Below are 24,119 nucleotides of genomic sequence, written 5' to 3' on the forward strand. Positions count from 1 at the left end.
GTGCAGGTTCAGTCCCTGGGCCAGGGAACTTCAATACGCTGAGGCATAGCCAAACCAAAAAATTAGAGTTAGGTCTAATTTTTTTTAACATGAATTAAATTTAGAGTTATTATTTTAAAAAAGGATTAAAGTTAAAGTTATTATTTTAAAATTATGTTAATTTGTTGAGAAATGAAGAAATGTTACGTCAAAGACTTGTATTTCATTGGTGAAAAGGGGAACTTCCAAGTAGAGAATGAAAGATTCAGCCTGAGCAGGAGGCAGGTATACCTCTGAAGTGGTAGGTTCTTTCTTTTTTTTTTTTTTTTTGTCTTTTTGCAATTTCTTGGGCCGCTCCCACGGCATATGGAGGTTCCCAGGCTAGGGGTCGAATCGGGGATCTGAGCCGCATCTGCAACCTACACCACAGCTCACGGGCAACACCGGATCGTTAACCCACTGAGCAAGGGAAGGGACCGAACCCGCAACCTCATGGTTCCTAGTCGGATTCCTTAACCACTGCGCCATGACAGGAACTCTGGTAGGTTCTTTCTTAACATCATGATTGATGACAGTCTTTTTTTCTTTCTTTTTCTTACTTTTTTTTTTTTTTTTTTTGGTAGCTCTTGATATGTTTTCTGGTATTGACCCAATGTAGAATTTATTCTCAGACCATTTTAACTCTGCATCTTTGGCATATGATAACTAATATGGTCAGTAATTAGCAGATTTATATATTTGACTCTCTTATAAATTTAGGACTCTTGCATTTATTTTGAGTTCTTTAACGGCATTTCTTTTTACCCACGGTGTGGGGTCATTTTTATCTGTTTCAATCTCTCACCTGCATCTACCTCTCTCGTAACTCTTAGCATGTTCATAGCAACTTAACTTTTTGGCAATGCATTATTTCAAGAATTTATCACCTCTTTTTTATGACTCTCCAACAGTTGCACCTTATTTTAGATTTTTACCTAAATCTAAGAGTCGTCATAATTCTCCTTTGTATTTCCAATAATACATCAGTGGACATAAAAGGCCAAGATCTCTTTCTCCATGGTATTTACAGTATGAATGTGCAAGCATGTCATGATTTAAATGTTGTTGTTATTTCACCATTTTAGAATATTTTAGAGCATGATAGAATTGGGGGCAAATAAAGCACCTCAATATTTTATTTTTATTTATTTTGCACCTCAATATTTTAAAGAAAAAAATATAGACCTTATGAGTGGCTTGATATTATGTCTCTGATGAACAGAAACTTACATTCATGAGAGTGCAAAGCAAGCCTTTTCTCTACCTCTAGCAAGCATAAAGCATTTACTTTCGGCTTTTCACTGTTGAGAATGATGTTAGCTGCGGGTTTGTCTTATATGGCCTTTGTTATGTTGAAGCTTCTTCCCTCTATGCCCACTTTCTGCAGAGTTTGTATCAAAAATGGGTGTTGAATTTATTAAAATATTTTTCTGCACCTATTGAGATGATCATATGGTTTTTATTCTTCAGTTTGTTAATGTGGTGTATCACACTGTTTGATTTGTGGATAGTGAAGGTCCTTGGGATAAATCCCTCTGGATCATGGTGTGTGATCCTTTTACTATATTGCTAGATTTGGTTTGCCAATATTTTGTTGAAGATTTTGCCTCTATGTTCATCCATGACATTGGCCTGTAATTTATTTTTCTTGTGATATCTTTATCTGGTTTTGGTATGAGGGTGATGATGGCCTTGTAGAATGAGCCTGGGAGAGTGTTCCTTCCTTTGCTAATTATTTTGGGAAGTGTTTAAGCACAGTGGGTGTTAACTCTTCTCTAAATGTTTGATAGAATTCACCTGTGAAGCCATCCAGTCCTGGACTTTTGTTTTTGGAAGTTTTTAAATCGCAGTTTCAATTTCAGTACTTGTGATTGGTCTATTCATATTTTCTCTTTGGTTCATTGGTCTGTTCATATTTTCTTTTTGGTTCATTCTTGGAAGGTTGTACCTTTGTGAGAACTTGTCTATTTCATCTAGGTTGTCCATTTTATTGGCATATAGTTGCTTGTAGTAGCCTCTTATGATCCTTTTCTATTCCTGTGGTGTCAGTTATAACTTCTTTTTCATTTCTGATTTTATTGATATGAGCCTTCTGTCTTTTTTTCTTGATGAGTCTGACTAAAAGTTTTATCAATTTTGTTGATCTTTTCAAAGAACCAACTTTTGGTTTCATTAATCTTCTCTATTGTTTTCTTCATCTCTATTTCATTTACTTCTGCTCTCATCTTTCCTTCTACTAACTTTGGGTTTTGTTTGTTCTTCTTTCTTTCATTGCTTTAGGTATAAGTTTAGGTTCTTTTCTTGTTCTATCATAATCTTGAGGTCTTTTGTCAGTTTTTCGCAAATTTTCTGTGCGAATAGTTCCACATGTAGTTGTATTTTCAATGTATTTGTGGGAGTAGGTGGGCCTTACATCCTGCTACTCTGCCATCTTAGACCTCCTCCCAAGGTTAGGTTTTTTATTCGATATTTCCTTGTTTCCTGAGATAAGATTGTATTGCTATAAACTTCCCTCCTAGAACTGCTTTTGCTGTGTCCCATAGGTTTCGAATTGTCACGTTTTCATTATCATTTGTCTCTAGGTATTTTTTTTATTTCCTCTTTAATTTCTTCAGTGATCCATTGGTTGTTTCGTAGCACACAATGGAATAAAAAGAATGAGATAATGCCATTTCAGCAACATGGACGGACCTATAGGTTATCATGTTAAGTGAAGTAAGGAGGACAAATATCCTATATCACTTACATGTGGAATCTAATAAAAATAATACAAAAGAACTTGCTTATAAAACAAACAAACTCACAGATTTTGAAATCGAACTTAAGGTTATCAAAGAGAAAACCATGGGGGAAGGGATAAATTGGGAGGATGGGGTTAATGCATATATGCTACCATATATAAAACTAGATAACTAACAAGGACCTACCATGTAGCACAGGGACATTTACTCAATGTTCTGTAATAACCTGTATGGAAAAAATAATGGACATGTATAATTGATTCACTTTGCTATAAACCTGAAGCTAATACAACATTGTAAATCAGCTACACCTCAATATAATTTAAAACAAATTTACTAAACCAGTCCAAAAAAGTATTGCTGTCACTTGGGATCTTTTTTATGAACTGACTAGAGAGCTGCAATGATTCATGTTTTTGCTCTTGAATTTTCTGGTATCACAGAATAGTGACGTAAGCTTGGCTTAACTAAAAAAGTCTGCTGTACTATCAAAAACGTAACAGAATCAGCTTTGTATCAGATGTCTTAATTCCTCTCCTCTTTGGATACATACTTTTAGAAAGGCCCTTCTTTTCTGCCTTAGTCTCATTTCATCTGTTTTGAAAACTTGTTTTGAGAGCTACTATAGCTCTAAGGTAAGTGCTTCTGAGTATAAGCGATCAGTTGATGCTGCCTCTCTTAACATTATGGAACAAGAAGAAAAGTTTTCTCAAAATTCTTTTAATATGCTTTAAACAGTAATTGCTTAGAATAAGAACTGATTTAGCAGCCACATTGAAAACAATTAGAAAACAGAAAAGTTTCACCCAAATGTTACGTATTGTATTGGGAAGGCTCAAAGGTCAAGTGCCACATTGATTCTCAGGCTGTGTGGAGTCTTTCTTTTGTAAAAGATGTAAACTTTGGGACCTGAGGCCACACACATCCAAACTGCACTTCCTCAAGGCTACCCCCGGAGTCTCATGGGGAAATGCTTCTTCAAAGTCAGTCTTTGCAAACTAAGAGCTTCAAGGGTGTGAGTGTGACATTTGATCCAAGCCATGTGAGTTAATCTTCTCCCAATGTCTCTGCCTTCCACCCATGCCAGGTTATAGGCCGAGAGGTTTAGAAAGAACATTATGTCATTTTTTCCTTCATCTTCTGTTACATGTAGAAGGTTCGTTTAGCAAGATAATACACAGTATAGCAGAAAGATTATAGGACTTGAAATCAGACTCATCCTGTTTTAAGTCCCATCTCTGCCACTAAATGTCTGTGTATTTTCCCATCTGTAAAACCAGGATAAGATATTAATTTTTATAAGATTGCCATGAACACAAAATAAGATTAAAAATACAAAATTAAAGTACAAAATGTTAATACAGTGCCTGGCACATAGTAAGTCCTCAAAAATGATAGCTGGTATCATCAGTGTTACTAATTAAGCCTGAAATAAAAACATAAGAAATCAGTGCTGTTGTGCCCTCTGCAATAACAACCATGAACAGAACTTCTAGAATGGTATCAGCAACCTTCCACATCTACTGCAATAAAGAAGACAACCATTTTTGTCTATCTCTAAAATGACTTTCTTTTTTTTTTTTTTGTCTTTTTGCCATTTCTTGGGCCACGCCCTCGGCATATGGAGGTTCCCAGGCTAGGGATCGAATCGGAGCTGTAGCTGCCAGCCTACACCAGGGCCACAGCAACGCTGGATCCGAGCCACGTCTGCAACCTACACCACAGCTCACGGCAACGCCGGATCATCAACCCACTGAGCAAGGGCAGGGATCGAACCCGCAACCTCATGCTTCCTAGTTGGATTCGTTAACCACTGCACCACAATGGGAACTCCCTAAAATGACTTTCTTATTACTTATCCTTCCGTTCACATAGGCTGGCTTTTAAGAGTCTAGTTTGGAGAGTAAGTCTTAGAAATAAATTTTGCTGTATTGTAGACCAGTGCTATTACGTAGAATTTTCTGTGTTGATGAAATATTTTATACCTGCACTGTCTGATGTGGCAGATCCATATGTGGCTGTTGGGCACTTTTGGGATGAATGCAACTGAGGAACTACATTCTCTATTTTAATGAAATTAAGTTTAAATAGCCACAGATAGCTAGTGTAGCTCCAAACAAAACCCTATTAACGATTTGGTAATAGCATTCTTTTTTTTTTTTTTTTTTTGTATTTTTAGGGCTGCACCCATGGCAAATGGAGGTTGCCAGGCTAGGGGTTGAATCAGAACTGTAGCCACTGGCCTACACCATAGCCACAGTGATATTAGATCCGAGCCGTGTCTGTGACCTACACCACTGCTCACAGCAGTGCTGGATCCTTAACCCACTGAGCCAGGCCAGGGATCGAACCTTCATCCTCATGGATGCTAGTCAGATTCATTTCCACTGAGCCACGATGGGAACTCCAATGTCATTCTTAATATCTGCAAGTTAGTAAAAAGTGTCAGCGGGTGAATACTTAATTTCTCATGTGTACATTCTTTTTACCTATGCAGAACTTGATAGAAACTATTATTTGTCTCCCAAGTGATAGATTCTTATGTTTTATTTTTCAGTAACATATACCACTTTACTTTTCTAAATATGTTCTGTGGATTCATCCATTCATTTGTGAGTAATAAATTCACATTGACAAATTTTGTTAGCTTCCAAACCACAGATTCTTCTTTCTCACTGTGCAAGGATTTGGGGTTCCAGTCTTCCTACTGTTCTGTAGTATATTTTTTCTTTGCTCCTCATTTTCTTCTTATGTATGCAGAGAAGTTAGCCTTCAATAAAGTGTATTAAATATTTTTAAGTCACAGAATGTTTAGTAGCAGGGATAATTCATTACCATTGGATGAAAATAGTTCCTATATGCTACTTTTTCTTTCCAAGAAAACTTACCCTTTGGGATTAAGATGATATACAATGAAATCAATTTTATGGGATGAAACAAGAAGTTTTTTTAAAAAAATGAATAGAATAAGAAGGAATAGGAAATATCTAAGTGCTTCACACATAGGATTAATGTTGCATTGTGAAATGATAGTTACATTTATATATATATGTGTGCAGGAGTGTGTATGTTTCTAAATTAAGTGAAATGAATTTATTAGTATGGATCTTGGTTGAAAAGAAAAACATGGAAAGTTTTTGTCAAATTTATAGTATAATATGAAGAAGCAGTGTCAGAAGATCTGGTTAATTCAGTGTTTTTTGATTCTCAGTTTCTTATTTGTATAAACAAGGATACCTGCCCTATATGCTTCATGCAGTAGTTTCAAAAATGAAATAAAATTCTAAGGTGATATACAGTTGTAGCCTTCCTTGTTCCTTTAGAGTGGTTTATCAGTTATTTTATATTGAAAAAATTCATGGCTTACAATAGCAATAATTTATGCTCTTGTTTATGAATCTTCAGGTCAGCTGAGACTTAGCTGATTTTCTTAAAATCAACTGGGTGGCTCAGCTTCAGAGTGTGGGTTGTAGGTTGTCTGGGCTATGGTTTGGGTTTGGTTCTATTCCACATGTATTTATTGTGTGGTCCAGGCATAAGGGACAACAGCTATCCAGGGCATGCTTTTCTCATGGAGAATCACCAGATATATAAAAACAAAGCCAAACCACATAAACATATTTTGACTTCTGTTTTCATTATAGGCATGAAAACTCCATTGGCTAAGTGAAATCAGATGGCCAAGCCCAAAGTCATTGGGGAGAGATAGCGTATTCTAATCCCAGTGGAAGGGAGATAGAAGTGAATATTTGCTGACAAATAGTATAAACTATTATATTACCCAGAAGCCATTATATCCAAACTTTTGTTAAGTACTCATTCTCAAATATGAAAGGACAGCCAAGTATTACATATTTGAGGAAAGCCTCTTTCTATTATGTATCTAAATCAAACAGAAAAAAAGGACACTGAGGCAACATATAAGTAGGGGAGAATGTTTAAAATACTATAATATTCTAATAGAGAGGTACAATATTACATTCATAAGATGGAAGTAAATGTGCTAAAAATGTTTTCTTTTTAAATTCAATAGGAGTTTTGGAAGGTGAGGTCAAGGGAATCTCCCAGAAGTTAAAATCTGAGTACAGCTTAATAGAATATATAAGAAAATTAAATGATCAATTCAGTAGAGACAAAAACCAATGTCCAGGAGTTCCAGGAAGAGGAATTATTAAAATGTATGGCATCAAAATATCCTTAATAATAAACAAGAATTTCTTCAAATTAAAAAAAAAAAAAATCCTCCACATTGAAAGGGGCCTAGTGAAAACCCAGCACAGCACATGTAAAAAGATCTAACATTGTAAAATTTCAAAATTCCAGGGAAAAGTATTTTCAGAAACAAAAAAGAAAATCATGGACCGTTTATTAGGAATCATGAGGGCTTAGGGCTTTTTTTTTTTTTTTTCCCCTGTATGCACAGCATTTAGAAGTTTCTTGGCCAAAGACTGAATCCTGTGCAACAGCTATAATCAGAGCCACAGCAGTGACACACTGAGATCCTTAACCCACTGAGGGAACTTTGGCATAGGGTGTTTCAATTGTTATATTAGAATCTTGAAGACAGTAGAGTAGCCTCTTAAAAATCCTGAATGAAAATTAATTTCAGCATAGATTTTTATACCTAGCGAAACTATCAAGTAGTTGCATGGAATAATAGCTTTTTCAGGCATACAGATACTTTTAAAAAACGTATTATTCATGTACCCTTTCTTATAACAGTTACTTGGAGTACGTATTTCAACAAAAAAAGGGAATAAACTGAAAATCAGAATGACTTAAACCCCAGAAAACAGGGAACTCTAATAGGAGCATGGGTAAGGCTTGACCCAAGGCAGAGATCAACCAGACCAGACATAAAGCACTGAGAAGGATATATCTAAAAAATTTTTTTGAGGGAACTGATAATTGATCTAATATGTTTCATTATTTGGAAAAATATTACTGATGGGTATTTGACAGATCCGTTTGAACATTTGGGGGGAAAATGTCAGTTACCTAGAAAAATAAACTATTAAAAACTGAACAGTAGATTCAAGAAATAATAAAATATTTTATAATAAAATTAATTTAAGCAGAAGCTTGTTTTGGTACAAACAGTATTTCTATAATCTATATAATGTAAATGAATTACCAACTAACGATTTAACCAAAAGTGTTATATGGAAGAATGAGGTGGGTATATTGAGCAGTAAGAGACCTAAATACTACCTTCTTTAATATAGTAAGTCAATTGATAATGTATAATGGAGCAAAATCAAGGAATAGCATTATATCACATTATTTAAAAATATGAAGATAAATATCAGGAGTGGATCCTGTGTGCCATTGAGCATTAGCCTTGGAGATGGTTGAGGGGTAGAGCATAGGCACTAGCCATTCTTTATTATGATCAGTTGAGTACTATTTGACTTAAATTAAGTACATTACTTTGATAAGAAAATCTAATAATGGTGAGAATGAATTTTACCATGATGAAGAAGAAGAGTTCCTACAGTATAAATTATAAATGAGCAATAATGAGTCTCCCTTTCTCCATATCTCATCCTTGGTATTGTTCTCCTGAGGTAGCCACTTTTAACAGCTTCTGCTTTTAGTTGTTCTGGTGGTGACACTCATGACCTGAAGCTTATCTTTTGGTAAAGTGTAAAGCTATCCGGATTTGTCTTTGCCCAGTTAGCCAAAAGGTGGCCATATCAAACTGCATTGTACATTGCAGGTTAATAGTGTACTTTGAGAGTAATGTACAATTGGCCTGTGACTGTTGTTGGCCTTTCATCCCTGAGCCACTGTATACAGCCAAGGAAGCAGGCCTGACCTAGTTGGGTGAGGCAAAGGTTTATCCTGCCAGTGGGAGCATGGCATTTCTGGCAAGAGGGTCCTCTTCTAACTGTTGGAGTTGGTGCCATGGCAGATTTTCCTGACTCAGGGAGTAAGTGTTGAGCCCTAGTCCAGCTGGTTAGATTATTTGTTGATTTTGATTATCTGCACCAATAAGCTCTTTCTCTGGCACAAATAATCAGAAGCAGGCAGTGATTTTCCATCTTCCTAACAAAAAATGCTTTTTGTGTTTTGAAATTGTAACAGTCTTACTCAGTTTTCACCAGAATACTGCTTTATTGGGAAATTTTGTTGAATTAAATCAACAACTCTTTAGTCCTCAGAGATAGCCATATATCCTTAGGCTGCTCATTTTTCTCTACTTACATCTTCATTATTCTTGACAGGTAGAGAAAAATCAGTAATAATACTACTAGCTGTCTTTTATTCCGCCCTTACTGTATCCTAGGTACTTTGCTAAGCACTCATCTCATTTTATCTTCATGATAGTTTTAGAAGCTTGCTGGGTTTATCACTCCCATATTAGACTGAAGAAACTAATAAGAGTTGAGTGACTTGTCCAAGGTCACAGAGTTAGAAAGTGCCAGAGCTGTGTGTGAAACCCAATTTGTGTTGACTCGGGCCCTTGTTTTTTTATTTTTTATTTTTAGAGATGTACCTGCGGCATGTAGAAGTTCCTGGGCCAGGGGTCTAATTGGAGCTGCAGCTGCAGACCTACACCACAGCCACAGCCACACTGGATCTGAGCCACATCTGTGACCTATGCTGCAGCTCATGTCAACAGCGGATCCTTAACTTACTAAGGGCAGCCAGGAATTGAACTCATATCCTCACAAAGACAGGGTTGTGTCCTTAACCCTCTGAGCCACAATGGGAACTCCTTGGGCCCATATTCTTAATCAGTCTCTGTGTTTGACTCACTTTCAGCGCAGCCTCTGACTTTTTATCACATGAGATTAGAAAGCAGCCGCTTTATACTTAAAACCTAATTACCAATGTAAGGCTACATATGCCGTTCTTGGATAGTCCTTATAAAAATTGTTGCCCCTTTTGAAGACAGTTTGGAATTTTATACATTTTCTATTTCTGTCATTTTTTTAATACCCTCTAATTTAAAATTCTGGAGTCATCTTTAATATCTCTTGATATCTCTCCTTTTACTTACAAACACTCATCATGTTCTCTTTCTATTTCGGTTTTCGGTGTCCCTCCTCCTCATGGTTGGGATATTGCGCCTGTCTTACTGTGCTCTCCTACTGCCCAGTCTCTACCATCTTAAATTGATCAACCACACTGATCCAGTTTTTTTTTAAGCTCAGCTTCTCTCATATTGCATACATATTTAAACCATGATCTCCACATTATCTGTAAGAAAATACAGCTTCATAAATCTCAATTTCAAGATGTTCCATAATTGTTCTAAGCTACCATTCCACGCGAGTTGATGTGCCCTTACCTTCTTTCCCACTTTTCTTGCCCATGCTAATGTATCACTAATCTGGTCTCTTGAAGCACAGATTTTCTCTAAAACTCATTTGTTGCTTTCTTATGCTTTGTGTCTTGATAGTCTTTTCTACTGTATATGTCACATTTCCTCAACTGAATTGTTCATTCCTGAGTGTAGAGGTGGGAACTCCCTGAGTCCACCATAATATTTAGTATAGTTTCTTGCATATAATGCTGTATAAAAAATTAATGAATTTTTGAAATTTTAAAGTTAACGTAGAATCCCAATTTTGTACTTCTTTTCATTTTTGTTAATTTCATATATGTTAGACAGAACTTAGACTTTTGTATTATGTTTTTCCATCTCTTTAGTTATATTTAATTTGGGGATGTAAATATATTGATATGATTTTTTTTTTGAAAATTTGAATAGTTTCATTTACTATTCTAATCTGAAAGATACTGAAAATCTACCCTGAATTGAAAACAATATACTCATTGTTACATAGGTTTTTAAAAATGAACAACCATTATAAGTTGTGTTATTATATTGCTGGTAATCTACAGTTTGGATGGAGATAAACTATAGTGTAATACATGGAAAAATTATTTCATTTCTTTTGCCTGATGTATTAAATATGGTTGGAGAGTATCCTGAATATTAAGTAAATCACATGAAGAAATTTGAAATGTACTTAAATACTAAGTTTAAAATTCTACTTAGATATGATTTTGTTTTCCAAGAGTGGATTGCATTTTTGTGTATTAAAATTGCCTCTTGATTTCTGCTGAGTTTGAAAACATTTCAACCCTTCCCTTTCCCCTTTTTTGTTTTTCTTGTTTTAGTAGTCTGAATATTTATCTCTTCTCTTTTCTTTTTAAAAATAGATGTCTATAATAAATAAAGATTTCTACTTTAATGTATAGATTATTTAAAACTACTTTCTATATAAAGTGTTTTTGCTTTGAAATATTTGAGTTTCAGTAAGACAAGGATAATTTCACACGGAGACCAAAGAATAAGCTGTCATAAATTTTCATATATTTTGCATGTTTATATTGATTAATCTTAGAGTGCTTTTGTCCCCTTTTTAAATGCAATTTTAATGTAATATTATTTGAGTTAACAAATGTTATACATTCAAAATGCTTGTAGGTTTTCAAGCTTTTTTTTTTTCTAGATACTATCGTGCATCAGAATGCCTTCTTTTTACACCTCACATTATTCTAAAAGATATCTTAAATTATTTTACCATTTAATTTGGTTTTCAAAACATCCAAATAAAGCTATAACTACATCTTTTAGAATAAAGAGTCCCATACTTGATGTAAATCACTGCCTGTGTCTGATCTAATCTCACAAACAGAAATGTTATATTTTAAAAGTGACTTTTTAAGTTGGTTTTATTTTTGAAAGGGGCTGAGGCTTAGAATGAAAGTACAGATTATCCATTTTGACTACCCTCATTTGATCATTTCATTTTTAAAATGAGACTGCATCTTACGATCCAAAAAAGCCTCACTAATGTGCATTTTTGGCTGTGTTAATTCCCTTTGTCATAAAATGGAAGCTCGCCTAAATTTTCTAATAATTGTCCATCACATTGAAATTCATGGCAAAAAATAAAAAGGAGTTAATTTTGAATTCACGTGCATATATTTTATATGGATGCTCTTTCTCTCCTCTCTCTACCTAAGGAAATCGAGAAATTGAGATTAGAAGTGAGTGAAAGCAAGCAGCGCTTGGAACAGGAGCAGCAGAAGGCAACCCAGGCCAGGGAGGAGTGCCTGAAACTGACAGAACTGCTGGGCGAATCTGAGCACCAACTGCACCTCACCAGGTACTCCCTAATCCCATTATGCACCATAGCACCAATTCCATTCCACTGATTTTTGCCACAGGCTTCCAAACAGTTGTGAGAGTTAAGTCTTAGTCATTCAGTGCACACACAGCTTTTAGGCGTATTAAGAAAAGTGGAGATGTGGTGAGCAAAACACCCAGACAAGTGAATGATAAGTGTGGCAGTGAATTACTGATATATTCCAAAACCTTTCATCCACAGTGCTCAAATATTTAGGTGATTCTCTATCAATATAAGCAAAATAACATATTCCTTCTACTATTACCACTACCTCTCCTGTTAATTCTGTGTCTCATAAAACTGCTGAGCTGAAGTATCTGAGGAAAACATTGAGGAAAAGAATCAGCTGCTGTCAGTGGTGAAGGAGACAGAGTAAAAGACATTCCAAGATGCAGACTGAGATGGAACTGATACAAAATAAGCGACCTGATCCTAAGGAGGTGTAACGTTTAGGGATGAAATTGAAACAAACCATTGCAGTAACCGTGCTTGACACTATCGCGATTTCAAAGATTTCAAATTGCATTGCTTCCGTCATGAGATATGGTGATGTGATCCTCGTCATCATAACGCTTTAGGAAACATGCAGCTCAGCCCTAAATTACAAGAAGACATTTTAGGTAGTAAGCACTGGGTAGTTTGCTGTATTGAAAACACACACACCTATACACATAAATATACAGACACAGAAAAAAATTCAAACTGAGATTATAGGCATTTCACATTACCATATAAATGGTTTCTTCTCCCTTTGCGTTTGAGTACAATTTTTTTTTTCAATTTACAGATCAAGCCTTTGAGTTTGTTCAATTTTTAGTGTTTTTAGTTTTTAGAGAGAACATTGTCTAAATACACATGTGAGTGTATACTCCTTGGTTTATTCCTAAACTAGAAAAACACTGGTCTTCTAATCATAGTAATATATTGAATTTAAGCTATGAAAGGGGACTGATCCCTTTTACATTAAATATGACAATGTAATTCTGAGCACGGTATGATAACAGATGGAGAAAAGCACCACTTGAACAGCCTGCATTTGGAGAAAAAAAAAAAAATTCTAGAGGTTGGTGAACCTCCCAAAGTTTTGGGTTAGTGTTAAGATGCCTCTAGTTCTGTTAAAATCCAACTTTGTCAAAAACATTTTGTTATGATAACATTCCAAATGATTTGCCAACTTCCCTTTTAAACAATACAAGGAAAAGAGAAGAAAGAAGGAGAAAGGAAGGAAAAAAAGGAAAGAAGGAAAATCATTTATACATGTGTGATATCTGGACAAATCCTAATAGATGAAACACTTTTATGAGAAAAAAAAACCACTTAATACTGCAGAATAACAACTGTTCTTTGAATGCCCCTTTAAAGTATTGTCATCATAGAACTGAGAATGCTCACGTTAACACAGTTCTTATTTAGTCTTGGAAGTTTTGGAATTCAGCTTCATCAAGATAGTTAATAGTCTTTCTTCTCTGTCAGACTTCTATTGAGAACCAACCATTTGTGTGCTAAGCACTACTAACCCACTTAAATAGGACAGCTTTTAATGTCTCAATGTGGCTGAGCTTCAATAAATAAATACTAATGCTGGTTTTTGCCCCCTTTGCCATTCTGTCTTACTCAGGGAGTTAATTTCTGAAGTCAAAATCCGTAGAGAGTTTTCCCGTGCAGTATCAATTTGTACTGTCTGACAAGATCAATTTCTTGCAAGTAGAAGCATATTAAGATGCAGTAACTATTGAAAATGGACTAGTGGTAACTAATTCCTTTGTTCTTAAGCAAAACGGTTTTGCTTGGTTCCCTAGAAAGCTTTTTCTATTGAGCTTTATTTACAAGCCTACAAAAATTTAACTTAGCTTTATAGAAAATAAAACTTAATTATCTATTGTCTAAATGTAGTACTCTTTTGTGAGCTTTTTTTTACAGTTAGTCTACATTCATGTTTTATAAAATCCACATTCATAAATTTAAAGATGACAATAAAACATGAAGGAACTGTGTATATCTTTCTTTTGCATTGACAATGTGACTTGGTTGTTGGGCTAAATTTTTCTGATATATAATTCAGATTTTTTAAGAGTTTGTTTGCTCTCACCATTTTTATTGATTCATATATTCCAGTGTGTGGCTAAAAAAAGTACATATTCTAAATAAAGTTTAAAGTTAAATATGAAAAAATACTATAGAGTAGTGATAAAATAAGACTTTCAAATATGCCAGGGCAAAGAACATTTAAAAACTGGAGTAGAAATTTGTAGGTCAATCTGAAAGAAAAATAACCTACCACTTTTTTTTGAATTTCCCTTTATTGTCTAATTGGGCTTAAAAGTGGAAAATAGAAATTCAGCATTTATTGAAGGACCGAATTGGTAAATATGACATTCATATGTTCAACAAATATTTATTGAACAACTACTGTCTTTTAAATACATTGGTTGGCCCTGAATGTAAGGAGGGAAAAAAAAAAAAAAAAAAAAAAACACCCTCAATACTTCAATTCCCTTAGGTTGTTGATACTCTTCAAAGAGGCTAGATCTATATTTGCAATTTTAATGGAGGGTAATAACAAAGTAGTGAGAGAAATAGAGTTTACTACAGGAGTACAGAAGGAGATTTGGCTCCTTCTGCACTGGGCGTCCAGGTGACGAGGCTTTCTGAGTTGGTGAATAGGAGTTCTCAGAGTGAGAAGGGTGAATACCCAGGTAGCGGGAACCGCACACTCAAAGAGAAAATGATGGGAGAGAATATAAACTCTACAGTCAACCTTAAGTTTTTTGAGAAGAGGCAAACCTGGAACAGGGAAAGGAACCAGAGGAATTGTCTCATGCTCCATATTCTGGCCTTTTGGCCATTCTGTGAGTAATGGGTTGCTCTTTTTATATATTAATCAAGGGCCCGAACATGATCAACTTCTTGGATTGGGATCCTGACTCAGACAGAGGTATGGAGAGTTGATTAGGACACAAGAAGACCAGTTAGGACTGAGTAGCCAACTCCAGCCCTTTAGGCCACATCTGGTCCATCCATCATCTCTTTTGGTATGGTCCCTGAGCTAAGAAAGTTGTTTCTAATTTTAAATGATTGGGAAATAAAAACAGTATCTCATGCTACATGAAAACAAATATGTCTGTAAATAAAATTTTATGGGACACAGCCATGATTATCCTTTATGTACATATGTAGAGTCCTACCATTGGCAGAATTGACTGTGGTCCTCAAAGCTTAAAATACCTCCTATCTGGCCCTTTACAGAAAAAGTTTACAGCCCTAGTTGGGAGACTGTGTAACTCAAGTAACAATCAAGAGAGCTTGAACTATGATAGGATCAAGTTGTGTATTTAAAGAAGGTAATTGAAAGGCACTGTGAAAACAGATTGGTTGGGAAAGAGATGATTGGCAGGGACGCCAATTAGAATGTAAGCACAGTAGTAGTCCTCACTTAGGAGTGTGCCAGTAAAATGGAAAGGAAATAGCATCTTCAGGAGGCGTTTAGGGGAGTGATAAGAAAGGCCAGAATTAAAGGTGATTCCAAAGTTTCTAGCCCATGTTAACTGGAAGACTCATTAATTCAACGAGGAACCGTAAAAGGAGGGAGAGAGGGAAGAATGTGTTTGCTTTCAGAACGCCAGTGGAGTTGTCCAGTGTGGGTCTGGTGTGAGGAGAAAGATCATGACGATAGGCTCAGATCTGGCTGCTTTTCCATAAAGATACTGTAGCCAAAGGAGTGGGTGAAAGCCCGGGGAGAGCACCCTGCCTTAAAGCACTGTGGGAGAAGAGCCGAGGAGACCGAAATGAGACCTTCAGTGTAAGAGAAAAGAATAAGGAGTGATTCAAAGTCCACTTTGGGTGAAGGAACCATTACAACCGTACACTTGACTTAGCAGGGGACGGGGTATTCGGGGGCAGGGTGTCCTAGGTTTGAGGAAACTTGAGTTTGGGTGTCTTTTCCCAGGCATTCACTATCTTTGCAACTTTTGACAAATTGCTTAATTCTTTGAAACTGTGTACTCACCTATAAAATTAGGTTACACTAGATGATTTCTAAAGTTTCCTTCCAGCTCTGATAGCTAATAACTCTAACTGTAATTTAAAACAATGCAGTATTAAATTCCTGCTTTATTGACATTAGGCATTTAAATCGATTGGAGTATCCTTTGTTCAGGATGTTTCCTTGGTTCGAAGTTCAGAGAGATTTCATAGAAATGTCCTTCATACCCACTGTTCGCATTCATCGTAAATTAGGCTCTGCTAACCTCTCACGAGGGTTATAAAAATACTCTGCCATCATCCTTCCAACCTTTCTCCAACCCCTGCTGAGTGGACATCCAGAAGCACTGCCTTGACTCTGTCATTTGCGCTCAAAACCTTCCTCAGTGCCATGCTATGACAGCATTCAGCATTTAAGGTTCCTGGACAGGCTCCCCGCTTTCTGGTTTTATTTCCTTGCTACCAATTTCATCCTCTCACATGTTCACTGTGTTCAGGGAACTGAGCTGAGTGCCTTTCATTTAACCCTCCCAGTCGCCCTGTAACGTACAGACTATTATTTCCAGCATGTGATTCAAGAAGATGCAGCCCTGCTTCAACTTTTGCCCTTTTCTCCCCTTGCCTGTTGTCTACACCTAGACTGTCCCTCTGAGCTCCTCTCGCCCTATTGTGATCTCACCTCCTTTTCCAGGTCTCCCTGAAATTCTGGGTTTTCCCCGGGAGCGCTCCTTGATGCCCCATGCCCGAGGGAGCACGCCTTTCTCTGACTCCTCCTTCCCACTTGGAGCTGAAGGCACTTACTACTACAAAACAATTCCTCAAAAGAGGAAAAATGAAAATCTGAAAAAAATAATTCTCGGAAGTGTTTAATGCACCTGCTTGTCTTCCCTTCTGGAATGTATTCTTCTCCAAGTGGAAGGAGAGGTCTTATTTGTATTATGTTTCTCAGAGTGCCTAGCTTAGCCCTTGGCAAAGAGTTGAAGCTCAGTAAGTCATAATTCTATTAATGATTCATATACTGCAAGTGTATGGCCTTTCAAAGCTCAGTATTGATATATAAATATATATATTTAATATTTATTTATCGGGATAAAATATAGGAGATGGAAAAAATTTTTCTTGGGAATTTTTCTTGTACATATTATAGTATGTTATGCATTTGTAATTTTTTTTTTCATTTTTAACCTCACATGCATGTATGGTATCGCAGGATCAAACGATGACCATTGTAACAATTCAGGTAGAGTTGGTAAAGTGTACTGTGCCTCTCACCTGAATATGCTTACTTGAAAACCTCTTTCTTCTTCTCTCTCTTCCTCCCTCCCTCCCTCCCTCTCTCTCACACACACATAGAATTTTAAAGCAGAGTTCTCTATAAGATTGTCCCTCGGACAGTGTTTGAACCCAGTGCCAAATAGACATGACCGTTAAGCATAATACATAGCCTGCGTACATGAAAACAGAAGCGAGGTGCCTCTCTTGTCAGTTGTTTTCGCTGGTCCTACTATTCAACTTCTTTTCTTTCTATAACAAACTTTCAGGTACATTTTAAAATATCTGTTCATGTATTTACTCAGTCTGCATGGAGCTTTCCTGTTACAAGACATTGTGCTAGGGCTGATGGGCGCTCTAAATATAAAATAGCTTCAGACGCTGTCCTTCACAAGCTTATACACTGGTGAGGGAGAAAAGAAAATACGTAGAGTTGGTAAGATAAATAAGAAGATCCAGAAGGGAGATTCCAGAAAGTATTACAGGGACAGGGGGACACATAATTTCTTACTGGTCCTTGGTTGCATTTGGATCTAAAAAAAAAAAAAAAAAAGTGAAAATGAAGGAAATTTTGTGGGAAGTTGCAGGTGAGAAAATGGCATGTGGGCGGTGACCACGTATACACGAGAGTAAGTTGAAGACTCACAAGTGTAGTCTCCGAGGTTAAGAATGTATTCGTCTTAGGATCCGCCTGGCACCATGCTAAAATGTAGTAGCTTTGTAAAGAAATACTAGGAGAGGTAGTAGCTAAAGGCAAGTCAGTGGCCATCACTGACTGAGCTTGGACTCTGTTCCGGGAGGGAACTGAGCTGAGCGCCTTTAATTTCGCCCTCCCAATAGCCCTGTAATGTACAGACTGTTGTTTCTCTGGTTTGCAGCTGATGCAACAAAGGCACAAAGAAGTGAAATGATTCATCTAAGGTCACACAGCTGATATGTATTTGAAACCCAGCAATTTGCCTGCAAAGCCTATACTGTTATCCATCAGGCTGTAATTCTATGGGAATTAGTAGGGAAATAGATTAATGCAATTGTTCCTGAAAGACAACCGAGAAAACCAGTAACATAAATTTATAATAGAGATAAGTGTTAGCTGCTCCTTTATGCACTGACAGAAATGCCTGTCAATGAATTGTAGTCTTGGCTTGTGTTTTTCCTAAGAAAGTGTCCTTTTTGGCTCATCATTTGTGTTAGTCATTTAACGTATTATAATACCACTATCATTCTCCTTCTTCACTTCTTTTTTACTCAAGAAGAAAGAGAGGCTTTTATTAAAAAAAAAAAAGTGGAAATTCCTTTATATTTGTTTTTGGCATGTCCAAACCTGTTTAAAAAGCTACAGGATTTAACTCTCTCTCACAAGACTAGCATTTACATATGGGCAGATTACTTTATGATATTGCTATTAAAACAACCCTTTCTGAATGTTTATGTAATTGTCATTAACTGTTATCGAGGCAGACCCTCTTCTCCATACTTATCATACGTGAATTGAAACACATTCTTTTGAATCCTATCTTTTACTCAGATCTGATCTGGAGGGGGATGAGTATAGGAAGTTTTCCATTATTTCCCAAAGAATTAAGAAACTGAATTGCACAAAATGCAAAAGGGAGGCCAACCTGCCATTAAATCTGCAGGGTCCAGCTTCTGTCAGGAGAGCTACCTTTACAATGTGTATTTCCACTTTTAGATAAGTAATGTTTTTCACGATACGTACTTCAAAGAACTTCTCAGAGCAGGGACCTAAACGAGGTCCATAAAATGGGAGGGAGGGAATGGGAGGGATCGGGAGCTTGGGGTTATTGGATACAACTTGGAATGGATTTACAAGGAGATCCTGCTGAGTAGCATTGAGAACTACGTCTAGATATTTATATTGCAACAGAACAAAGGGTGGGGAAAAAAAAATGTATACACGTAAGTGTAACTTGGTCCCCATGCTGTACAACGGAAAAAAAAATTAAATTAAAAAAAAAAATCTATGACCAGATGGGAGGATTTGACCTTATCCAGACACAGCAACGTGAACTCTACTATTTGTATCTTTTTTTTAAATTTTCTTTTTATTTCCCCAATACATTATTTTTTTTCCTACTGTACAGCATGGTGACCCAGTTACACATACATGTATACATTCTTTTTTCTCCTATTGTCATGCTCCCTCATATTTGTATCTTTTTGAAAGCAGGGAGGAGGAGAGAGGAGTTACCTGGTTATCTGATTGTGATGGGGGCTTTACTTGGGGAGAGATGAGAAAGGCTCGAATTCCAGAGCATTTAGCTTCCAGGTAGTAAGTATTGTTAAGTACATTCTTGAATTTGACTGATCTGACCTCTCTGATGACCAGTATGAACCAGGCCTCTTTGGTTTAGGTAATAGAAATCCCCCAAAGGGGAAATTGATTTGTTTATTAATGAGACCATGTACGACCCAGGTGTGGCTGGGACCTTGGGCTTTCTTGGACCAGGGACTCAAGGCAGCACCAGTGTGCAGTCATCTTCTGCCAGTTGTGAGCCCCCACTTTCTAAATGTTGGCTCATTCTTTCCTGTTCTTCCACGCATGGAGCCACATCCTTTAGTCTGAACTAAAGATCAAAGAGATGCCCTTGATTTCAGACTATAACAGTGTGACTTCTTAGCTCCTCCACTTCCAATTCAAGGCCTTCAGTCCATATTTCAAAACTGAATCTTGTGCACACACACCTTTTTGGGTATTGTGACTGGCAGCCTCAGCAGAACCCCAAAAGTAAGAGAAGAGTGTTATACTCATAAAGGGGGGAGGCTCTTATTAGGGGAAGAATGTCAGGGATTCTGGGTAAATAAAACAGCAAATGTCCCCTCTGTTGCCTCTGCTGTCTTTTTGACAATTCTTGATTTTTCCTTTGACTAAGGAGTGATTTGAAGTGGAAAGAAGTGGAGAGAAAAGTACCTCTCTGGTCATGTTGGTGCGAGAGTGATATGTTCCATTGTCAACATGTTATCAAGTCAAAGGGGGCATGATTAATTCTTTCCAGGGTTGCTTTGTGGTTTTTATTTAGAGAACTCTCAAAATACAAAAAGGAGGAAGTAAAGGATGCATAGATGAATTTCTGATGCATGCCAAGCACTGTGCCTGGTTTCCTGCAGCCGTGCTATAGCAAGTGTGGTCCATGGTGGCTGTATGTTACCACTCTGTAGCAAGAGATATACGAAAGTTGAGTGTTTGGAAACTTTGTTTGTTTATTGATTTATTTTACTTTTAGGGCCACACCCACAGCACATGGAAGTTCCCTGGCTCGGGGTTGAATTGAAGCTATAGCTGCCGGCCTGCGCCACAGCCACAGCAACGCAGGATCTGAGCCACATCTGGGACCTACAGCACAGCTCACAGCAATGCCGGATGCTTAGCTCACTGAGTGAGGCCCGGGATCAAACCCACATCCTCATGGATCCTAGTTGGGTTTGTTACCACTGAGCCACGACAGGAACTCCCTGGAAAGTTTTTTTTATCTATCTTAAATTGCCCCCAAGTCCAAGTATATGATCAGTGGGCTTTTTTTGTATCTTTAACATTTTTTTTGATTTTTCCAGTAATTCTTTTTCATCTTACAAAGCTAATGCTTTGCACAAGATTTTTTTTTTTTTAAAGGTATTTTACACAAAAATTTTGAGACACCCTGCTTTCTCAGTCAAAACAACAGCCCAGGGAAACAGTCTTGGAAAGGTGAAGCGAGAAGTTTCCCAGTGCAGGGAGAATAGAAGCAGCAGGGTTTGAACTGGGCCCGTCAGACTCCAGAACCTGTGCTCCGAAACGCATCTTCACAAATGAGCGTAAAAATGTCTTTCAAAGCTAAACAGAAATACTTTTTGGACTGTAGATTCTCAGTTCATGGGCCAGGAAGCAGGCCTTTTTCATCTCTGTGTCTCGAGCACCAAGTTCGGCAGCAGGCAGTTTGGCAAGATCTCTGCCAATGCTGGATAAAGGCGCCTCTCCTCTGCACTGTTGGTGGAAAGTCAGAAGGAACTGCCTTCATCTGCAGGTGACACTTAGCTCAGGTCAAAAGGCCAAGCTTTCAGCATCTCCTCGTTTGAAGGGGACGACATACCATTTATATGCGTTCTTGCTATCCCATCGTGAACCATTATCTCCTTTTTTTTCCCCCCCAAATTATTGAAGAATTTTTAGCCTGAAGTTTCCATTTAAAAGTTAAGCTCATTTTTTTTCCTTATACTCCTTTCATGAATAAATTAAGCCGAGAACGTGTCAAAAATAATTTTAAATGGATATATGTGCCACCAACATCTTCAAGTCCTGAAATAGACGGCCTTGGTACCGTTTTAAATTGTGTCCTCTTTTCCTCCCCCCGCCACCAGGATCAGGGGGAACAGGCTGTCAGAGAGCCAGGAAAGGAAAGACACTTCCTTTTGCCCTCATGGACACCACGGTGCCCGAGCCCGCTCCTCTCCACCTGTTTGACCGACTCAGCACCCCGGTCTCGGCGTGGCCCGGGGCGGGAGAGGTTATAGAGTCCAAGGCTGCCAGAGAGTGTATCTCTGCAGGTTCTGCTTAATGTTCCCTGGCTCGCTCCTCTCAGGCTGTGAAGCCCGAACGTGTGTGCCATGACAATCCACGCTGGGGAGGTACTCTTCTCCCTGCCACACAGGCCCACAGCCTGGAGCATGGTGGCGGCGGCTGCCAACTCATTTTCTGAAGAAGCCCAGAGGAAACTGAGAAAGTATGGCCCACACCGGCTCGCCTGACTCAACAACAATGAACATCAAGTTCAATGAAAATAGGAGGAGAAAAAAAAGCAAGAGCAGAATTGTTATCCTAGTAGCCCTAAGTCTCGATATTTTTCTGCAGGAAAGCTCTGCTTTCCAGTACTAATTTAAGGCAAAAGAAGTATAAACGTCATTAACTGAAGGATGTTTTATTTCTTCTGAACTGGGTATGTGGGTCAGGCCAATACTTAGGCATTACTCTCTTGTAATGTGATGTTTCCCTGATACCCACAAGTAGATGACACAGTGATTCCGTGGCTGTTAAGTCCTGGAATCAAAGCTCCTTTGAAGGATCCTGAGAAAAGAAGAGCGCTGGGGAATAGCCAGTCTCTCCCATGCCCGGCCCAGGCCATGTCCCATGGAAGACCAAGGGCCCAATTCAAGTAAACAAACTTGGATTCGTCTACTGCTCTATTAGATCAGCTGAGCAAAGGACACAGTTCCCTGAACTCAGGAACTCAGAGTGGGTGCCCAAGGAGTCAGAGAGTATTTGGGAGCAGCCCCTAAAGCCGATGCCCAGCTGAGGGAAGGCTGCCGCACTTTGGCTTTGCATAGCCTCTCCCCAGCGAGCGCAGGTCACCTGCAGGAGAGCTGAGTGTCTCCTGTCCTGACCAAGCCGTGGGGAGGGGGGCACAGAGAGAGCATCACAGGGATTCCTGGGGCGGGGGGGGGGGGGGGCGGCAGCGGGGGGGCGGGCAGGACCAGTGTCGGTGTAACTTACCCCTCTGATGCCTATGTAGGTCTGTCTCCAAGAAGTCTGTTGCTAACCAGGGATTTCCCAAAAGAAGGTACCCTATGTTGAGGGACTAGTTATAAACACACAAATATATAGCTCTACCCCCAAAATAAGTATATGAAATAAAGCAACAAGTCAATTTTGGTATAAAGAGATGGAGGTTGGGGGCGTTCAAGACAGGGCCGTGCAGTGGGTTTTAGCAGTATTCGAGATTTTCCATTTTCTAATAGCAAAGCTGAAGCGCAGTTCACGTGACGGGGCATACTTCTGTTTGTGATTATCTTCTGTCACCTAGGGACAAATCTCTTACTGCACTTTATTTCCTACCGATCTTAACTGTGATTTTATGAGGCCGTATATGAGTGTGAAAATCATTTAAACTCATTCAGGGTTCTGTAAATCTGAGGTGTTGCTCATCTAGTCAGGGACTCCAGCGCTATTAATATAAATTCATGTAAATTAAATTAATTATCAGGCACAATGCATTGCTCAATCTAGAAAACATTAGGGCAATTGAGACATGATCAAATTACTCAAGTCCATTTTGGCAAGGTGGTAGCGTTGACAAATTAGGGACACAAAGAGAGTATATTGTTAAATTTATGACTTCCTATTTTCTAAATCTTAAATAGCCCTCTTAGTCTTCAGAGGAAAACCATCTTGCCATTCCTGACATTGACTATTCGTTAAACCAAGATCTAATGGAAGCAGCTTTGCAACCTAGGGGCTCTTTAAGCTCTCTTTGTCACACTGATGCACTTCTCTCTTAGCCTATTCCTGAAATAAGGCATTTATTCACAATCATTCGCTGTTGAATTAATCATCAATGTCTGGGTTGAGGAAAGAGGATAGTTATATTAAGGAATAATAAAATTCATCTGCAGTGAAAATAAAGCTCATGTCAGAACCACAGATGAACCCAAACTCAGCTCCCACACTCAGACTAATTTGCACAAAGAATTATCTGTTAAAAGTGGAAGAAAGAATGACAGCATGAGACAACTCCTGTAACTAATAAACTTTTTAGGTGCTGTTTCATATGTTTGCTTTTCATTAAATTCAGGAATGGCTGCGACTATGTTGTTGTGATTCAGTCAACATTGATTCCTATCTGTTTTTCATCTACAAAGGCTTAGGGATGCCAGAAAATAAACTGTTAACGGAGAATTAACTTCTTTGGCATGCTTTCATACTTATCTTCCAAATTAAAGAAAATGAAATGGGCAGAAACCGAGTGTAGATTACCTCCTTTTTGTCAAAAATGGTGGGAATTTGAAAATTAATAATAAAAAAGGGAACAGATGCAGTAACATGCCAGAGGGAGATTAATGTGGAGAGTAAAATCTGTGAGCAACAAAACTGAAGCAAACTGAATCAGTGGGAGGTGGTTGTACAATCAAAATCAGGATAAAAGAGAAATTACAAACAACCCTGCACTTGTCAAAGTAGTAGTAATGA

General features: G+C 37.8%; 1 protein-coding gene across 21 annotated transcripts in view; it reads left to right on the top strand.

The window, feature by feature from the left end:
* SDCCAG8 (SHH signaling and ciliogenesis regulator SDCCAG8) overlaps positions 1-24,119 on the top strand; it is a 247,588-nt gene that overhangs the window by 107,362 nt on the left and 116,107 nt on the right. For all 21 annotated transcript variants that reach the window (XR_014817478.1, XR_014817477.1, XM_021064178.2 and 18 more), the window contains one exon: positions 11,745-11,887. Coding sequence is in view for 19 of the 21 variants with exons in the window: in XM_021064178.2 (XP_020919837.2) it covers positions 11,745-11,887 (143 nt within the window). In the remaining 2 variants the exon portion in view is untranslated. The remainder of the gene's footprint in view (positions 1-11,744; positions 11,888-24,119) is intronic.

This window comes from Sus scrofa, chromosome 10 (genome assembly GCF_054392235.1).
Source record: "Sus scrofa isolate SSC_HxYL_T2T_F1_AM1 chromosome 10, Sscrofa_HxYL_maternal_Yorkshire_Landrace_v2.0, whole genome shotgun sequence".
Taxonomy (NCBI): domain Eukaryota; kingdom Metazoa; phylum Chordata; class Mammalia; order Artiodactyla; family Suidae; genus Sus; species Sus scrofa.